Source organism: Mastomys coucha, unplaced genomic scaffold (assembly GCF_008632895.1).
Source record: "Mastomys coucha isolate ucsf_1 unplaced genomic scaffold, UCSF_Mcou_1 pScaffold14, whole genome shotgun sequence".
Taxonomy (NCBI): domain Eukaryota; kingdom Metazoa; phylum Chordata; class Mammalia; order Rodentia; family Muridae; genus Mastomys; species Mastomys coucha.
The window spans coordinates 92708743-92729590 of NW_022196896.1; the positions used below are offsets into that span (position 1 = coordinate 92708743).

Here is a 20848-nt window from a genome sequence, read left to right on the forward strand (position 1 = left end):
CCTTATCTTTTTTGATCACTTTAGGGTGAAAGTCGATTTTATTCGATATTAGAATGGCTACTCCAGATATTTTCTTGGGACTGTCAGCTTGGAGAATTGTTTTCCATACTTTTATTCTGAGGTAGTATCTGTCTTTGTCACTGAGGTGAGTTTCCGGTATGCAACAAAATGTTGGTTCCTGTTTACATACCCAATCTGATAGTCTATATCTTTTTATTGGGGAATTGTGTCCATTGATAGTAATAGATATTAAGGAAAGGTAATTGTTGCTTCCTGTTATTTTTGTTGTTAGAGTTGGAAATCTGTTCATGTGGCTATCTTCTTTTAATTTTGTTGGAAAATCACTTTTTTGCTTTTTCTAGGATGTAGTTTCCCTCCTTGTGTTGAAATTTTCCATTTATTACCCTTTGAAAGGCTGGATTCGTGGAAATATACAGTGTAAATTTGGTTTTGTCATGGAATACTTTGGTTTCTCCATCTATGGTAATTGAGAGTTTTGCTGGGTATAGTAGCCTGGGGCTGGCATTTGTGTTCTCTTAAAGTCTGTATGACATCAACCCATGATCTTTTGGCTTACATAGTCTCTGGCAAGAAGTCTGGTGTAATTCTGATAGGCCTGCCTTTTTCCCTCACTGCTTTTAATATTCTTTCTTTCTTTTGTGCATTTGGTGTTTTGACTATTATGTGGTAGGAGGAATTTCTTTTCTGGTCCAAACTATTTGGAGTTCTGTAGGCTTCTTATATGTTCATGGGCATCTCTTTCTTTAGGTTAGAGAAGTTTTCTTCTATAATTTTGTTGAAGATATTTATTGGTCCTTTAAGTTGGAGGTCTTCACTCTCTTCTATACCTATTATCCTTAGGTTTAGTCTTCTCATTGTGTCCTGGATTTCATGGATGTTTTGGGTTAGGAGCTTTTTGCATTTTGAGGTTTTTTTTTTGACTGTTGTGGCAATGTTTTCTATGGTATCTTCTGCACCTGAGATTCTCTCTTCGATCTCTTGTAGCCTGTTGGTGATACTTGCATCTATAGTTCCTGACTTCTTTCCTAGGATTTCTATCTCCAGAGTTGTCTGTTTTTGTAATTTCTTAACTGTTTTACTTCCATTTTTAGATCCTGAATGGTTTTGTTCAGTTCCTTCACCCGTTTGGTTGTGCTTTCCTGTAATTCTTTAAGTGATTTTTGTGTTTCCTCTTTAAGGACTTCTTCTTGTTTACTGGTGTTCTCCTGTAATTCTTTAAAGGATTTTTGTGATTCCTCTTTAAGGACTTGAACCTGTTTACCTGTGTTCTCCTGTATTTCTTTAAGGGAGTTATTCGCGCTCTGCTTAAATTCCTCTATCACCATCATGAGATATGATCTTAGATCCAAATCTTGCTTTTCTGGTGTTTCAGGCTATCCAGGACTTGCTGTGGTTGGAGTACTAGGTTCTGAAGAAGCCAAGTAGTTTTGGTTTCTGTTGGTAAGATTTTTGCATCTGCCTTTCTCCATCTGTTGATCTCTGGTATTAGATGTTTTTGCTGTCTCTGGCTGGAGTTTGTTCCTCCTGTGGGTCTGTAAGCCTGTGTCAGCACTTCTGAGAGATCAGCTCTCCTCAGGAAAGACCTGTGTGCAGTGGGCTGTGGATGAGTTGTCCCTCCTGAGTCCTGGGGTCAGAACAAACCCTGGAGACAGGCTCTCCACTTGCAGGGAAGGGGCAGAGATATCTGTGAATCTGCAGAACCTCCTCCTAAGTGAAGAGGGAGATAGACAGCATCCTGTGCCGCTGCCCTGCCAATTCTGAGGCCTGTGCCTCCTGGCTGGTCCCACCTTAGATGGTCACCGGAGAGAAAGTGGAGATATCACCTGAGTCTCTGGGTTGGAACACTCCTGGAAGGCAAGCTCTCTGCTTGTGGGGAAGGGGAAGATAGGGCTGTGGATCTGTAGAACCTCCTCCTAGGTGAAGAGGGAGGTAGAAAGGATACTGCGCTGGCTGCCCTGCCAATTCTGAGGCTTGTGCCTCCTGGCTGGTCCCTCCTCCTCCAAATGAAGTCTTGAGGGGCCAGACGTTGTGGTGACAGCCTGCTTGCTCAGAGACGCGGGGAAACTCTTCGAGATTCATTTTCAAAATAGTAAGACTTTAGCTTGTTTAGAATATTTCTGTTTCTTTCATTCTTTTGCATATTAATTTCACCATTGAGCATAAATAATTCTGTACAGTAAATAAGAAAACCATCATTCCTGCTTTTATTTTTGTCACTCTTCACACTGCAGAAAACATCATGACTTGAATCCCATCAGTGTCTTTGCCTCTGCCTATCATCATTGGCCACTTCCCAAGTTACTCATCAACTGCACCACCAACATGGGAAGCTCACACCCAACTCAGGATTTTTTTAAATCAATACCTTTGTGGCTGTGGTTCCCTTTAACTTAAAATAACAGTTTGTCTTCCTGAGCCAACTTTACTTTTAAATTACTAGTTTCGCACCCATCCTTCAAAACTCTCAATTTGTCTACTTTCAAGAAATGCTCAACAAAAATGAAATGGACTAGACCAGATAGATGGTCTGTAGAGTAAGCCATGCAAGAGATGAGTGAATGAACAAAGTGGAGTGTAGAGCCTTAGGCTGGATTGTGCTGCCCTTGTCAGTGTAATCATCTTCTCTCTGTCACTGGGTGCAGGGCCTCTCTTGTGATACCACCATGCCAAAGGTCGCGCTATGCCACCTACTTCGATGTCGCTGTTCTCCGCTGCCTTCTCCAGCCCCACTGGTCTGAGGAAGGCACTCAGTGGTCCCTGATGTACTATTTACAAAGGCTGCGACACATGCTGGAAGAGAAACCGGAAAAGACCCCAGATCCAGATATTCCTCTCCTGCCCAGGCCCAGAAGTAGCTCTATGGTGGCAGCAGCTCCCTCGCTAGTCAACACCCACAAGACTCAAGTAAGACAAACATGGCCCATTGTCGCTTGGCCTATCAATGTCAGCATTTTCTGTTTCTTTCCTGGCTTGAAGCTCTCATGGTTTTCCTGCCTAAAACTTAGTTGGTGATTAGCTCCCTTGCGATTATCTTTCTCTTCTGTTGCACAGCTAGAACCTTTGGCAGCTCTTCAGATGTGTACATTTTGTGCATGTTAATATAATGTAAGCCTTTGTTTATCCAAAACATTGAAAATTGGGTCACCTGGAAAATCAGAGATCCAGTTATAATAGGGTTCTGACATGCAGCCTAGTAAATACTAATATCATAAAAATGTGGTATTAGCATTTTACAGAATGTGATTCAACTTTTTTGCATAGCTGAAAATCTTAAGAGTCTCAAAGCCACCATTGGGATTATTACCTTTTGATATACATGCTTCTAATTTATTATGGCTATTGAGAGAAGTAATTTAAATGCATCCTGATTTGGTAAGCTTCCTATGAAGGTTGCATTCTGACAAATGATGCCCACAGGTCAATCAAGCACATGTTCTTCCCATTTTTCTCATCAGCTACGCATTATGAAAATACAGAGGAGTGGTTTTCTTGAAGGACATTCAGCAATTTGATTGTAGTTAAACCTGAGTGGGTTGGCTCTGAAAATGTTTTCCTGTACATTCTAAAGATAAGCACTGCTTTGGTAGTAGATGTCCTGCCACCATGAGTACCTCCTCTAGTGAGTTACTAACTAGAAAAACTCTCAGTTCAGGAAAATCTGGGTGAGTTTGGGGAAGGAGGAAATGATCAAAACATATCATATAAAATGTATATATGTATACATATATGTATGCATGTATGTATATAGGGAATATATGTATACATACATACATACATACATACATACATACATACATATATTCCGTATTTTCTTAGTATTTTGGATCCAGGGCTACATAGCCTCAGTGTTAAAATTTGCAAACAAAAGTTCAAATTAATATGAAATATGTCTTTCAAAGTAGAATCTGAATTCCAGAAGTTTGATCATGCAAGTTAAAAATTTTATAGATCTCAAAGCAACAGGGATAGCTCCATTAAAAAGATATCACCTCAATAAAATAAGTATTGGGATGGTCTGAGTCCCTAGTCATTATGTTTATTGTTTGTAAGGATCTTACCATGAAGTGTAATGAAGAAGAAAAATCTCTGAGCCCTGAGGCTTTTTCCAAAGTCTCATTGACCAATCTCCGAAGATCTGCAGTCCCAGACCTGTCTTCAGACCTGGGCATGAACATTTTTAAGAAGGTGAGTATGCATTTTGATACCTCAATGATTTAGAAAGCCAGAGGATCATGCTGCCTTGTAATCTGCCACAGGGTACAGGGGTAGAACCTGTACCAGTTCTTAAGTGTAACAGTGACTCACAACATGACTCTGTAACTAAATGCATGTTTGTGTGTGTATGTGTCTGTCTTTATGTATATGTATATGTATATATATGTATGTGTATGTGTATGTGTATGTGTGAGCATATGTATATATGTTTATATGTGTGTGTATGTAGTCAATCGTGTATATGTGTGTGTGTACCTGTGTGTGTGTGTACCTGTGTGTGTGTGTGTGTGTGTGTGTGTGTGTGTGTCCTATTCTTGATGTTCCCCATGGTTATCATGAAGACCCCCATGATGCAGTATGTGTACTGGTAGCAGGAGTGTGGTGGTGTTAGTTTTCATTCCTATGTCTCCATTTCATTTATCAAATACTTTATACAAGTAGTTTTTACTTAATCCACTGAGACCTTCTTCTTTGAATTTTTCAGAACAGGAATTAACCTGCAGAAGAGTTAGGCAGTTTGCTAAAGTTTAACTCCAACCTTAAAAACAAGACTTCTATCTAAAACATTCAGATTCTTCTGAACCGGCCACTCCATCTCTCTTTCATCATTGTATGGAGACAATCAACTAGGATGTGTGCTGATTTATATGTTTTCCGTTTTTTCAAAATTATTTACTTAATTATGTCAATAAAGAACATAAAAATAAGTATGTCTTTATCATCTCAACTTGTTACTAAATAATGAGTATCTCCTTCATTAACAGAACAGCAGTAGGCACTGGATATCATTTTTCTACCAACATTGACAATTATAGAAAAAAAAAAAAAAAGAAGAGATTTCCCTATCAGCTGCTTGGAGTAGCTTCATAAATCTAAGGGCCTAGGCCTGAGCCCAGAGTAATGCAATCAAAATCACTGGAAGCTAGATTCAGATGTGGGTGTATTTCTAAAGCTTTCTAAATTCTAAATACTTCTACAGGCATTCTAAATTCTGTCTTACCCTTGATCTTGAGCTGGTTTGGTATGAATAATAGACTTGTTTGTACCAGTGTCTGTTGGGTGTCCTCTTTTACCGTCCTTGTGAACAGTGAACTTACTAAATAGAACCAAACTTGGAAGGTAGAACAGAGTTAAAGGAGACAGGTCCCAGGGATGGCTCAAGGCACTGCTCCTCTCACCAGTAGTTCTCCAACTTTAGTATGCATCGGGTCAGAGGCACCCTCAGGACTCGTTAAAACATAGATCACTGGGTTTTTCTTTCTTAATTTTAAATGTTAGATATGTCTGAGGGTGAAGCCGCAAGTTTGAGCTTCTAACATGTTCCAAAGGGATGCCGCTGCTCATGGCTCAGGGTCTTCTCTTTGAGAACCAGTGCTCAACCTCATTCAGCAGAAAGAGAACCAGTGCTCAAATTCATTCAGCAGAAAGACTTGAGAAGCAGTGCTCAAACTCATTCAGCAGTAAGACTTACAGAATATATTGGATTTTGCTTGGCTTCCCTCACTCTAATTAAGACCCTTGGGCCATTTTCCCACTGTCTGTTGGATGACACTCAACATTTCCCGTGCTTACTCCTACAGCTCTTTTGCCTTGTGTCTGCCTTTATCTGTCCTCATTGCAGTTCAAAAGTCGCAAAGAAGACCGAGAGAGGAAAGGCTCCATTCCATTCCACCACACGGGGAAGAGGAGACCTAGACGAATGGGTGTACCATTCCTGTTGCATGAGGACCACTTAGACGTCTCTCCTACCCGCAGCACGTTCTCATTTGGCAGTTTCTCTGGGCTTGGAGAAGATAGGAGAGGCATTGAAAAGGGAGGCTGGCAAACCACCATCTTAGGTGACTACAGAGATCTTCCCAGTAGCATACAGCCCAAGTGACCTATCTATGAATCTGGATCTTAGGATCCTTTCCAAGTCTAGATCTTTCTTAATCATTTGAGAACACTGGGCCCAAATGCCAGTGCTCTAATATTGAAATAATGCGGAGTTTTCACAACCAAAGGAATACAGATAATTTAAATAACTATGCAAGGAGTCTCTATGATTATCCAGTAAAAGCTCTATTACTTAGATCATTATAGATGCAGAAACATGGCCGTGGAGCATTCCATATATGAATTTTCATGTTTTTCATCTAAAGACAGACTTTTACTTAACTCTGTTATTTAATAAAATAAGGAGAGCAAAGGAAATAAGTGCGCCCCCCCCCACATACATACACCTTGAATGTTAAGAAAGGAAGCTTAAAATCAGAAGCTGACAGCCAGCGAGCCACAGCAGATGGTCTCTGACATTTGTCTTAGATTGGGGCTGGCCCTATCACAGGCAATTTCATCAATCATCTTGACCTTGACTGTTCCCAAGTCAAGTGCAATTCTTGCTATTTTAGGTGAGCTTCATGTCCTCCACACTCTCTCACTTTATTGCCGTCCTCTAGAAAGAAAACCAAATCTCAAGAGATACCCTTCTAGATTTTGAAAGTCTCTTGTGATATTCTCTTCCAACTCAGGGAAACTGACCCGGCGGGGCAGCTCAGATGCAGCCACTGAGATGGAAAGCCTGAGCGCCAGGCATTCCCACTCCCACCACACCCTGGTGAGCGACCTGCCAGACCATTCCAACAGCCATGGAGAGAACACTGTCAAGGAAGGTGGGTCCAGCAGGGATCGTGGGCAAGAGGGAGGATAGGGAAGGCATGCAGATTTCTTTTATGGTTTCCCATTCTTATATTTTTACTTATGTGTCCCAGTTAGGGTTTCTATTGCTATGATGAAACACTATGACCAAACACAACTTGGGGAGGAAAGGGTTTATTTGGCTTATGCTTCCACATCACTGTTGATTATAAAATGTAGTCATAACAGGAACTGGAATGGAAAGGAACCTGGAGCTCATGCAAAGGCCATGGAGAAGTGTTGTTTACTGCCTTGCTCTTCAGAGCTTACTCAGCTGCTTTTCTTCTAGAACTCTAGACCCCTAGCCCAGGGATGGCACTACTCATAATGGTCTGGCCCTCCCCTATCAATCACTAATTTAGAAAATGCCCTACAAGCTTGCCTACAGCCTGATCTTATGAAAGCATTTTCTTAACTCAGGTCCCCTCTTTTCAGATGACTTCAACTTCTGACAAGTTGACATATAACCACCCAGCACACCATGTTAATTGTTCTCTGCATCATTATATCTTCAAAACCCTGCATTGTCTCATGTATATTGCTCAGAAATCTGCTTGTGAGCTATCCTCTGGACAGCTTTGGTAGCTGTGTTGACCCTAATTGATGAGCACCCTGCCTCCTGGGCGAGAGCAAGGACAAAACACTCATACATATTCTAAAAGATCATAAGGCCAAAGGCTGGAAAATTACACTCATCACTTTCCACCTCCGTGCTATACCTTCAAGACAGGCAGTGCCTACAAGTCAGTAGGAATGAAGTAAAACCTATATAAGGCCGCTGGATTATTTTTCTGACAATTAACTACTAGTTCATCCTGGTAGCTTATGTGAAACAAACATGGATCTCTGGGTGGTATCCGTACAACTTCTTACTCTCTACTTGGAACAGAATTCTCTATTCTTTTCATTATTGTCATGCTCTTATCACAGCATAAACTTCATCCTTTCATCCCCTTGGCCACCAAACTGTATTATAAGTATTCAGTGGTATCTATTATTTATCATTACAAATTGATGCCCTATTACTTTTGGACACAAAAAGATTTTTCCCTTCTTTTTCAATACTTTAGATAAAAGTAAATATTTTTAGAGTTGCCTTTTGTTGATAGATTAATAATTTCATGTATATATACAATGTGTTCTGATTATGATCCCCAACCTCCAGATCTCTCTTATATCCTTCCTGACTGTAGAACACTCCCATTCCATTTTCCCCACCTCCACCCCTACCAGCTTCTTAAGTCATTGATGTTTGGTTTAACAAAATGATGTATATTTAACAGCTATAAACTAATAGAAAAAGATCTCAAATAAATCAGTTTGTATCAATGGGCTGTTACATTAAAACCTATGTAATTTTTTCAACCAAAGTCATTCTTATAAAATTTAAATTCTAGTTTTAATCTTATGGAGAACACTTGAGAAATCTAGTCTTATAGAGAACTTGTGATCACAGTTCCCTGTAACCTTCATTATCTGTCAGATATCAGATTGCTTCCACAGCATTTCATGCAACCTGAAAACAGCTTTGAGACCATAAACCAGTTATCTTTAAAGCTGTGATTGTGGTCACATGCAAGAAATAGCACGGCAGTCTAACTGATGATGTATTGGGTCCACACAAGGGAAACTGAGATCTTGCTCCATCTTCCCAGTGCGATCTCAGATCTCCACCATCACAGTTGCGACCTTCAACACCACACTGGCATCATTCAATGTAGGCTATGCGGACTTCTTCAGTGAACACATGAGGAAGCTCTGCAGCCAAGTGCCTATTCCAGAGATGCCACACGAACCTCTGGCATGTGCCAACCTGCCACGAAGCCTCACAGACTCCTGCATAAACTACAGCTACCTGGAGGACACAGAACATATTGATGGCACCAACAACTTCGTCCACAAGAACGGCATGCTGGATCTTTCTGTAAGGGGCAGCGCTTTTCCTTACAGAGACTAGAAAAACTTTTTAGCATAATTTTTACAAGATTGGGTAATGTGGGCATGTGGATATCTTAGAAATATTTGCTGAATCTTAAAATGAAGAAATTACCCATATAAAAATTCCACAAGGCTAGCAACACTCTTAAATGTATCTTTTCGTTTTGTTTTGTTTTTTTCCAAATATTACATTAGATTTGATCTTATCTCAGAATATTTCTACCTTCCTAAAGCCTTAGTGAATTCAAGTACACATACGTAAATAAATTTAAGTGTGTGTTCTGCTACGCCTCTGTGGTTTTTTTCCTACAATAAAAATGAGAAGTTCTTTTATTTATCTTTAGTTACATAATCACCAGGACTATGAACCTCCCATGAAGCCAGAAAAAAAAAATGAATAGAAGGCCTTGAAAACTTTGAGCTTGCATTTTCAGGAACGCCTGTTTTGAGTACAGTCATTAGCAAATGGGAGGGTTGTTATTTTTTACAATTATATTTCACCAACATTTTTATTATACCCTATGGAACTGGGCTCAGCAAATAATTTAAGATATTAAAATCAATACAGGATCGTAATTTAAACATACAAATATTGTGAATTAAAAATTGAAGGTTAAATAATAATACAGTCCTGAGGGAGTCAATGGTCCTGTGGAATAAGTGTATAGGAGTAATTGTTCTTCATTATTTGTCGGAAGTGAAACGCAGAGGATTAAAATGTTTTGTATTTAAAAAGTCAGTTAAGTTCATTTGGGCAAATAATTTTTTTTTCATTAACTCAATGTGCTTCATTACTCCCATCAACAATCTCTTTGGTGGTAAGATTGGAAGAATTAATTGAGCTTCTAAATGTCTTAAATTCATCTGCCTGAATTATTTATAACTGTTTCTACTAGTGTATCATTTAATCTGATTAAATGTATTAAACAAAATAAGAGGCTTTTGGCAAAGGGACTGTGGGTTCTGAATTTTCCTAAGTTTACCTTTGTGTTCTGCAGGTGCTCCTGAAGGCCGTTTACCTTGTTCTTAACCATGACATCAGCTCTCGCATCTGTGATGTGGCACTTAACATTGTGGAATGCCTACTTCAACTTGGTGTAGTTCCCTGTGTAGAAAAAAACAGGAAGAAGAGCGAAAACAAGGAAAATGAGTCTGTGGAAAAGAGACCGAGTGAGGGAGCCTTCCAGTTCAAAGGCGTGTCTTCAAGTTCCACCAGTGGGTTTGGGGCCCCTTCCGCTAGTGGAACTGGAGATGGTGGAGGAGAAGAAGGAGGAGGTGGAGATGGAGGAGGAGGAGGTGGAGGAGGAGGAGATGGAGGAGGTGGTGGAGGAGGTGGAGGTGGCCCTTATGAGAAGAATGAGAAGAACCAAGAGAAGGTATGATGGGATTGTATGCTATATCCTTAGGCATTTGGCACCCAGAATTCTTTTATTTACTTATTTTTTATTAGATATTTTCTTTTTTACATTTCAAATGATATACCCTTTCCAGGTTTCCCCTCCAAAAAAAAAAAAAAAAAAAACTCTATTCCCTCCCCCATCCCCCTGCTTACCAACCCACCCTCTCCCACTTCCTGGCCCTGGCATTCCCCTACACTGGGGCATAGAACCTTCACAGGACCAAGGCACCCAGAATTCTTTTCAATTTGTGTGTGCATGTGAACGTGCATGTATGGGTGTGTGAGTCTGTGTGTGTCTATGTTTGCATTTGTGTGTATGTGTGTGGTTTTGTTTTTCTATTTTCCCCAGATATTTATTGATTAGAATAACAACTCACTAGAGTCTAAAAGCAATGATGTTAGAAGTCTCTTAATGAAGAGCTCAGCAGGTATGAACAGACAAAAAAAAAAAAAAAAAAAAAAAAAACAAATATGCTATACAGATTTGTGGGACTCCAAATACATATTTGGCTATACGGTATTCTTTAAATTTTGAAATATTCTTATCACCTTACATAAGATAATAGTAATATCTGAAAGAAAGGAAATACCTATGTTATAGCAAGATGCAAAGGGTAGACAAGTACTTCTTCCAGTTCTGGATGCTGGGAGGTTCATGATCTAAAAGCATGATCATGTTCTCTTGGGTTTCTCATTGTGTGCCTGGTTCTAAATCCAAAAGTGGTTGTCACCCATGCAATGGTAGGACTGTTTTATCTTTACTGGTGTTGTGGGTTGTTGGTTTTGTTGCCGTGGTTGTTTGATAGATTGGTTTTGTTTGTTGTTATTGTTGTTTGTTTTGGGGGGAATTTTATTTCTCAAGGATAACATCTCAAACCTACTATGTTATCATTATTCACAGTCTGCCACCAAGCATAGCCTCTTTCTCAAACGTGGTGCAGCTAGCCTAACAGTGTGCTGAGAATGTGCTCAGACTCTACAACAAAGCATGTAGATCAGTCAACAGACACGTCTTTATTTATGGAGACTGGAAAGTCCAAGGTTTCAGTGCTTGTAGGAGTTCCCTGCGGCCTCTTCTCTAGTCTAGAAGGTGACTGCCACCACAATGAGCTCACATGACCGGCTCAGTGCAAGTGCAACGAAGTACTAAGAGACCTAGTTTCTCCATGAACTTAATTCCACTGGCTCTGGACTCATTTAATTCAAATGACCTCACAAGTCCAGGCTCCAAATACCGACAGGTGGAGAGTTACAGCTCTGGTGTTTGAATTTTGAGAGACACGGATGTCTAGCTGTCTGACTCTCTGTAGTGTTATCTTGACACAGGTTTGGTACAGAAACAGCTATCTGGCCTCAAGTCTTCCCTGTCTCAGCATGCCATGCCCCTGAAGCTCTTCTTATTGGATGTTCTTGAACTTCATTCTTGCTGTTTATTATCATCATACCTTATGATCTGTGGATTTATCAAGAATTTCTCCTATTTTGTTTAGATACAAATTATCACAGTTTGGATTCATATAACTTACAGCGATATCAATTGGCAGTTTTAGCTGTGAATTGAAGTTCATAAGTTGAAATAAACCAGAGAAGTCTTTAACAGGTTACAATCTTCATATCATGCTGAGTTTACAAGAAAAGATTGTAATATATGTTCTTATATGTAATATAAGTTCTATAATGTGTTACATAAACTATGGATTGTCTACTTTTCTACATAAGGTATTATTTTTTAATATATACATGAGTGGCACTGTACCTTCTTATACTTTCTTTCCTACCTCTAGCACACAGGTGCATATTTACTCTGTTAATCTCCCATTTCTTCATCTCACAATTTGTTTATATCTTCCCAATATTTGTGTATTACCAGATTGCCAAAAGCAGTTGAACCATCCCCCACTGAAAATAACAGATGGTTTTAAGGTACAATAGACTTTTGCAGTCATAAAGCCTAACTGCAGTTTGCTAAATAACTGCATAATATTTACATCTTTGTAGTTTTTTGGAGATCATGAAATCTGACGTTAAAATATTCCACATGTGGTAATTTTGGTTAAAATTATATTTATAATAGCAAGCTATAAATTTAATGTAATAATTATTATCATAATATCCTAATTAAAATAATAATTTATACAATTAATATGTTAAGATAGTAATACCAGGAGCACAGGGACTCAAGAGAGAAAGGAAACGCTAGTTTCCATTTCTTCATTGGCCACTAGCCTATAAGAAGACCTTAAAGTATCATTTATTAACTCTGATTTCTGCCTGTAGCTTGGTACCGTTTTCTTCACATCTCTGGTGAGAGGACATCCAAAGGCCTAAAAAAATAAAGCCTGGATGGATGTGTACAAAGAGTTTTCAGAACTAGGAAAGCTTTTCAAGAGTGAATGATAATTTTAAAACATACACATCAGCCTTCCAAAGAACATTTGCCAGAGTGACATTTCTCAAGGTGCTACTGCATAAAGATGCAGTGTTCCTGAATTACCCAAAGGCAATCAACAAAGGAGACTGGTGAGGACAGAATGTAACCTGCCCAATTACACCACTACTCAAGATCCAAATCTGCATAAGGTGGCTCCGGGGGACAGCAGTGCCATCTGCATAAAGATATTACTTTGGTTTTCTCTTACTGTGGACATCATATGTTGTGAGCTACCTCACACAATATCTCTCTGAGAGAAGTATTGTTATGATTCTATTTCTAAAGAGCACAGGGTTTTAAATATTAACAGCTTCCCCAAGATTACATAACTATTAATTATTGAAGCTGCAATTTGGATCCAAACTAAAAATCATTTTTCCCTTAGCAAATACATAATGTTCTTTGGGTTCAGGATGGTTCTTCAAAGCTGTCACCAGGGGATGCAAAGTGACTTTCAATCCCCTTACTTCTTGGTGCCCTGACTAGCCACTGGAGAAAGAGTGCCTTCAGGCAAACAACATGGTGTTGGATGGTTAATAGAGACAGCTTTGGACCCTGGAGTAGCCTCCCATTGAGGCAGGTTAATCACCACCATTGCTATCTGCTCAGAGAAGAAATGTATCATTCCTGAAATGTGGCTCTCTGAGCCCCAAACACTTCTGCTCCTAGAACATTCAGATGAGAAAAGCTTGACAAGTTGTACAATGTGAAGAAGGGAGAAACTCCAGCCTGTCATGTTAAGATGCATGGAAATGTCATTAGAAGCCACTAGCCTTTTCACACCATATCCACATTACAGTATTCTTTCGACATTTGTCAACTGGACAACGTTACTAGTGCAAAAACATCCCTCATGATTGCAGAGAAATTCCTTTCCATTACTTCATATCGTCTGTATGGAAAACCTGGAAGCTAGGGAGGGTAGTTATTAGTACCTTCACTTTACAGGCAGAAAAGCCAAACACAAAGGGACCAATTAATTTGTGCAACTGTCTTGTATCACCAAAAGCAACTAGGGGACCTTAAGCTAGAATCCTGGCTCTGTGATGCACATGCTAATGGCTGAACACAACCAGAAGGAACCTGGAACCTTCAGCTATGCACAGAGAACAGCACTCCCACTGTGGACTCAGCATCATTCCTCAGTAACACTTGTTCATCTATGGAAAGAATTCACGTTCCTTTTGAGGGATCCCTGTTTTAAACTCACAATGAGCAAAAGGAACAAAAATAGCCAATTTCCTAATTCATCTCAGGCGGGCTTCCTAGTGAGCCTCAATAGAAGAGGCAAGCTGATTGGTAGGTTCTATACATTCTACTTTGCTTATGCTTATTACATGTATTACAGTATGATGGAAGTCTGCTCTGGAGATTTTTTTTCTCAAAATTTTCAAGCTTATTACCATAAGATTCCTAAGTTCCGTGGGGCTAGAGAAATGGCTTAGAGGTTAAGAGCACTGACTGCTCTTCCAGAGGTCTTGAGTTCAACTCCCAACATCCACATGGTGGCTCACAACAACCCGTAATGAGATCTGATGCCTGTCCTCTTCTGGTGTGTCTGAAGACAGCTACGGTGTACTCCTCTACATAAAATAAATAAATAAATATTAAAAAAAAAAACGATTCCCAAGTTCCAGGCTTAGATCAGTTCCAGAGAGCTAGTAATTCTCTTGCCTGAGCTGTTATCAGAAGCCCCTGATACCTGATAGAGGTAGTTTCCAAGAAAATCTATTCATGTTCACTGTTGGTCATCCCACTGGCCCTCTCTAGGTTGTACTTCTGATAGTCCATCAAGGACACGAAGGTGTGCGTTTTAGTAAACACATTCAAATCCTGTATCATCAGAAGACAATCAGAATGAAGTTTCTTTGTTAGTTCATTTGTAAGTTTTAGAAAAGTGAGTTTGTTGAGCTCTTCAAAAATTTTATTTTCTAAATTGCTATAATACATATCAATTTTATAAAATAGAATACCCAAATGAGCTAGGTGGCAAAGTCAACAGGTCTGTCTTTCTTTCTCAATCTTGGTTACTAGGATGACAATATCCCCGTAAGCAACCATAGGCTTGCTCTCACTATGCTCATCAAAATAGTCAAGTCACTGGGATGTGCCTATGGTTGCGGAGAAGGACATCGAGGGCTCTCTGGAGATCGTCTGAGACACCAGGTATTCCGAGAGAATGTAAGAGAATTAAAGTAGATTCCATTTCCTCTTTTTGTTCTCTCTCTCTCTCCCTCTCTCGTTCCTCTTTCTAAATGAGGAACAAGTCCTTTGACAATGAGGGTCAATGTTTCCTGAAAATAGTGTATTTAGAAGGCGATTAATACTGTCTTGGGGCAAGAGGATGCCCTCAAGACATCTAAAACTGAGGCTTAGGAAAACCTGTCTGGCTCCTGCCTCCTGCAGACCATTTGGGAAAAGGGTGCAGAATCATTTAGTAAACATCCAATGACATATACAGTTGCTCCTTTGATCAGCTGGGTAACATTGAAGAATTTTATATTAGAGGAACAGGTCAAAACCATTGCTGTTCTTACTTAGAAATGGAAAGTGGCCCTTATTGGGACAAAAGAGGACTGTAAAAGTAGCCAGGCATCTGGCTGCTTTGCTTGAGAATGACCCTCAACTTCTGTGTGTTTGAGATCATGTTCCTTTGAGCTGTATGAAACTTGAAACTCTGCACATGGGCTCGCCACTGTTTTGAGTAACATAAAGTAGTTTGTTACGGCTTGATTTCAATTGCATCTGTCCACTGTTACCTTTCCTTCTGACGTGAGCAACAATCCATCTCTAACAGTCCTGGTCTGGGATACTTACCTCAATTCTAAATTGGAATTGAAATGATAAGAAAATAGTCTTTTAAAAGTTAATACAAACTTGAAGCCAAATATCCTTGGCACTCCTTGGCAGAGTTTGAGGATCATGTCAAAATCAGATGCCAGCCCATTTTCTCTGGTGCGGGTTTTGTCATGAAATGTTCATACAGTATTAGCATGCTAGCTTTCTTGCTTAATGTATCATCTACCATCCATCAATTTATATTTCTTTTATATTCAATTATGTTATAGTATTTTGGTTTATTGTATGGATATGGGAGCTATATTCATAATAGTTAACATTTAAATTCCCCAACTCAGACATTTTGACCAAGATCTAGATTTTTGAGACGATATTTTTAAAAAATTAATAAACAACAATTAGGCAATAAAAGCTTCCATCATATCAATCATTACAGATACACATTTTTAATTTTGTTACAAGATAAATAAAAACTGCCAAGGCTAACAAAAACACATTACTCCTCTATAACTAATTTCATGGACTTCAGATTAAAATATAAAAAGAGGCATCTTTCTGGAGGTGTAAATTGGCTTTGAGAACTGTATTCTGCTTTTCTGAATTTACAGAAAGCAGGACCCATTGGGTCAGAAGGGAAGTTGCTATTATTGCATGGCCAAGAATATTTTATGTTTCTGTGAGACTGTTCACTCATGTTTTTGCTTACATTTTCAGTCTGGTACCTTGGCCAATTGCTTTCCAATCATCTAGGATGCTTCTGCACTCATTATAGAGATTATGTGCACAAGTTTGAGAAGCTTCCCCAGGAAAATGTCTAGGTTAAGAACTACTTATTTTTTGAGTTTCTGCATCATGGAATTTCCCCAATGCAGTCTTACTTGAAAAGTTAAGAATATGTCTTACATTAGACCAGACCATCAGGTTTTGTGTGTGTGTGTGTGTGTGTGTGTGTGTGTGTGTGTGTGTGTTTGAAAAAGAATATTATTGAAGTTATATTCATAAATGCCAAATAGTTCTAACACAAAGTCCTATAATTCTTAATTCTATTAATTTGTTAATACTCCAAAATTATCGAAAAGAAATTAGTTAATACTTTTATATTTCTTGAAAATATAAAAAGTATCTAAGGTTCTAACATGTAATCCCTTAGTACTTTTGGGGTTATTAATCTAGAAGTTTATGAGTAGTCCCAAATTATTGAAAATAAATTAATAAATGTTTTTTATTTTTGAAAAAAAAGGATGTTTACTCATAATAAGAATTTTAAAGGTTTGAAAAATCTTAAACTTGATTAAATTTCCCATTGAACTCTTATCAGAATTGTAGTCCTGCAGCCTCCAAAGCAGAGATATGAAACTATACATTTACAGTATGATTTATAGAGAGCCTGAAGTAATTTGTACTTCAGAGGTTTAGCTTTTATTCTCTTTATTAATATTACAATGAAGATCTTTACAAATTACATATGGAATGACAGTTAAATCAGTGTAGATTACATTGTTATTATGTGCTTTGTAAATGTCATCTTACCAGAAAGCAGAATCTATTTTATAAAGGGGGAGGATGACCTTGATTGAGATAGGGTAACTAAAAAGTTCTCTGAAATACAAATACCTGACTTCAGCTTTTCTAAGCCATGAGTAAAGGTAGAATGAAAAACCATCTCCCCATGACACAGATGGAGAGATTACAGCAAGACCATACTAAAAACCTTACACGGTGAATTCCAAGCTTCATCGTTTTATATTATTTGTTTTTTCCTTTTAAATATCCAAGTGCTTTTCCTGGGTCATGACCACATCAAATAGTAACACAATATAAGTTTTTTTTTCTGGATTGCTAGTTAAAACTCCTCAATAGATTCCAGTTGTCAGGGAAAGTCTCCCAGCTGTGGCTTCAATGCCTATACCAGATTGCAAAGTTTTTCATCCTCATAGTGGTCTCCCCCAGTTGTATCCCCTCATTTGGTCCTTTAGCCCTTTCCTTCAGCCCAGACACTTCTTCCATTACCCCATTCCATCCCATCCTCAGGACCTTTCACGTGTCTCTTTTGTTCATATAGTCTTCTTCAAGATACCAGTCGATCTCTAGTGTTGGGCATCTCAACGCCTTGTTTGGAGTAGATGGTATCTAAGTATAGTTTCTCAAGATCATCAGTGTCTAAAGTGTTAATGAGAGTATTTCATAGGAGAACTAACTACACCTTAGTAGGCAAGACCCTGGCTTCTGGTATTGACTCTACTGCAGAACTTACAGTATCACCTTGGCAAAAACCCTTGACTTCTTTCTGCCTCAGTTTTTTTCAGGTGTAAGGAAAGGGCAATTGGCAAATAGTAGTCAGAACTGTACCTTTTCATGTATGAATGTGTGTTCCACAGCAAAGCACCGTTCAAATGAGACTTATACTTTAATAGTAGGAGAAGGCTAACAGCCTTCTTGTGACCCCATGAAACAATTCTGTCTAAAACTTCTGTCAGTGATTGTCACTTTGTTGCTTCTGATGGTGGGAATTATTCCCTGTTATTTTGTAAGGTGACAAAACTGTTTAGCACACCATAGAAAATGTACTGTTATTTTGAGCAAAAGGATTGTGTCATGAGACCAAATTTTATTTAAACACCATACTTTCTTTCATGTTCAAATATAGACAGATAATAAATGAATATAATATTTTCTGCCTCTTACATGTTCCAAGAACGTTTTCCTTCTTGGCCATAGAAGAGGTCACTGTACCGTGGAGGCTATAAATCAGTTGCTAGAGTACTTGCCTAGCATCCATAAAGCCCTGAGAATAATACACAGTAGCGCATTAGCAAGGTGTGATTACAGATGTGCACATCTGTAATCCTAACATCCTGGAGACAGAGGCAGGAGGATTAGAAGTTCAAGGTCATCCTCAGCTATTTAAGCAGTCCAGGGCCAGCCTAGGTAACTTGAGACTCTACCTCAAAAAAAATTAATGAATAATTAATTAATCAAAAACAATGCAAGCATCCACTGGATTTCCACTCAATTACTCTCTTGCCTGCACTTTCTCCATTAAATCTATTCAACTTCACAGTGTCTGTACCTGAGAGTGACATGCTTCTTCCAGTCGCACAAAGAGTGGACCATGGATTCTTTGACCTACTTCAATTTTTACTTCTCGAGTTATTTTCATCAGATCATAAAATCTTGACCTTGGTGAAAAGACTGAGTTTTCTGGGATCAGCACTGAATGTTAGCTTTGAGTCCACCCACCCCCACCCCTGTGCCCTCAGGGGTGGTCTTTTTGAATACAAGCTCCTTCAGGTGGCCCAGTCTGTTCCTGCCCACTTCTTAATCAAACAACCAACCAACAGGGCCTAGCATGGGGAGGATCCTGCAACAGTAAGAGGGAGTGGGGGAAGTCTGCCTCCTGGGTCTTTTGTCTCAGATTAACGTTATTGGTGTCTGGAGCTTAAACTGGTGCCTGTGACTTTTTCACTCCTCTCCCTTCATTGCAGGCCCAGAACTGCCTCACTAAGCTGTACAAGCTAGATAAGATACAGTTCCGACAAACCATGAGGGACTATGTGAACAAGGACTCTCTCAATAATGTAGTGGACTTCTTGCATGCTTTGCTAGGATTTTGTATGGAGCCGGTCACTGACAGTAAGTAAAGCCACCCCTGAGTCGGAGGAGCAGTGTGATGAAGCAGGCAGTCTTTTCCCTGGCCTACTCCACGTCTGGGGCTAGAACTTCGACAAGAAAGAGACTCCTGTGTGCCTGCACACCCGTGTGCATGTACGGGTGTGGGGCTATGTGTAATAAGGAATAAAACTAAGAGGTGTTTGTAGATTACCATGTGACACATGATGTCCTCAAAGGTAAAGGACGTCACTGAACAGGACTTTGGTAGTTCTCTCTGTCCCCTGGCCTGTGAATGACAATGGAGACAGAAATCAAAAGGCTAGGAAATCTATTTACTAGTTCAATAAGTATGAAATGACTCCCTGCAATATGGCACTTGTAGTGCTTGGCATTTTCTACATAATAAACTAGGAAAGAAAATGTAATTAGCATAAACATTGTAGCGACATAATTGACACACATACCTAGAGATTTAATTTATTTAAACTAGGCAGACATACAGATGAGTAACTTGTTTACAGTTCCATGGCTTCAAAACAGTATGCAGGCCCAACCTACAGGCCTAGAAACTAGAAAGTGCCAGTCACATTTGTACAAAATGAACACCTTTGAGACCTTCTAAATGCTGATTGCAGTAAGGAACTTGAAGCCATGTTGTTTCAAATGCATACTATGAATAGAGCTTTGAAGGCAACAACTTCTTATTATAGATTTAAGGCTCATAAGACACATGAATGAAGTTGACTCATTTATAGTAAAAAAAAATTTTCATGTGTTTAGAAGCAGTTTTTTTTTTATTACATCCTATTCTTTATTATCTGGTTATCATAGTAGGAGAAAATATTGCTTCCTTGGAGGACCCCTGGAATAACATATCCTATCATAACTAGTTTACACTAACCTCGATAAATTTGAAAATAACGAATTGCAGATTGTAGTTGAGATCTGTGAAAGAAAATCCAGTTTAAAAAATAAATGTCTCTCCTCTCATTCTCTTCCCCTCTTGTTATCCCTCTCCCTCCCTGCCTCTCTTCTTCTCCCTCTCTCCCTTTCTCTTAAATCTATTTTGGATAAGAGGTCAAAGCATAGATTCCAATATTGCTTTCAGTATTACAAATCTGGAGATAAATCCTTATCACTTGACACAGACAGTGAAAGGTTGCTAATCGAGCATGATGTGTTCCTCCTAGAATCCTGACATGTGACGTGAGTCAGTGAATCAAACAGATAGCCCTTTCCCATCAATCTGGGAGCTGTACGTATGCTTCCCATGATCCACAGCTGGCTTACAGGTCATAAGGATTTCTCTTGCAAAGCCACAGGATGTGTATGTGTCTGCTGAAGACCTGTGGATATGTGTTTTTTTTTTTTTTAAAGGCTATAAAATGTCATTGGCGGGTCACAGTCTTTGGTCTCCAGCATTTTTCATTCTCTGTGTTAAGGAAATTGCTCTGAAGGAGACTGGCAGTGTTTCCTCTTCATATGTGCCCAGAGCTTCTGGGAACAAATGTTATCAGGACTCTGTTTCCTCCAGGCCTACTGGAATCTTTCTTCAAGGGCACCACCATTATTCCCTTACTGCCCATCTCATGTGGTTGGCCAATCACATGCCCCTTCTAACACATCAGATAGTTTCTGCTACAAAGCCAGAGTTCCTCGCCAAAGAAGCTCAAGTCAAATTATTTTTTATCAATGGAGAAACCAATGAGTTGATATCTCTCTCTCTCTCTCTCTCTCTCTCTCTCTCTCTCTCTCTC

At 39.2% G+C, this 20848-nt stretch overlaps 1 protein-coding gene across 14 annotated transcripts in view; it reads left to right on the forward strand.

Annotated features, from left to right (window-relative positions):
* The window catches only part of Unc80 (unc-80 homolog, NALCN channel complex subunit), a 191719-nt gene that overhangs the window by 34500 nt on the left and 136371 nt on the right, over positions 1-20848 (forward strand). For 11 of the 14 annotated variants that reach the window (XM_031367798.1, XM_031367795.1, XM_031367789.1 and 8 more), the window contains exons 8-15: positions 2664-2925; positions 4072-4206; positions 5858-6074; positions 6747-6887; positions 8568-8836; positions 9849-10226; positions 14715-14861; positions 18965-19112. In XM_031367798.1, the coding sequence (XP_031223658.1) occupies positions 2664-2925; positions 4072-4206; positions 5858-6074; positions 6747-6887; positions 8568-8836; positions 9849-10226; positions 14715-14861; positions 18965-19112 (1697 nt within the window). Of the gene's footprint in view, positions 1-2663; positions 2926-4071; positions 4207-5857; positions 6075-6746; positions 6888-8567; positions 8837-9848; positions 10227-12119; positions 12173-14714; positions 14862-18964; positions 19113-20848 lie in introns of all 14 variants that reach the window. The other 3 variants (XM_031367791.1, XM_031367799.1, XM_031367796.1) reach the window with 2 other exon arrangements.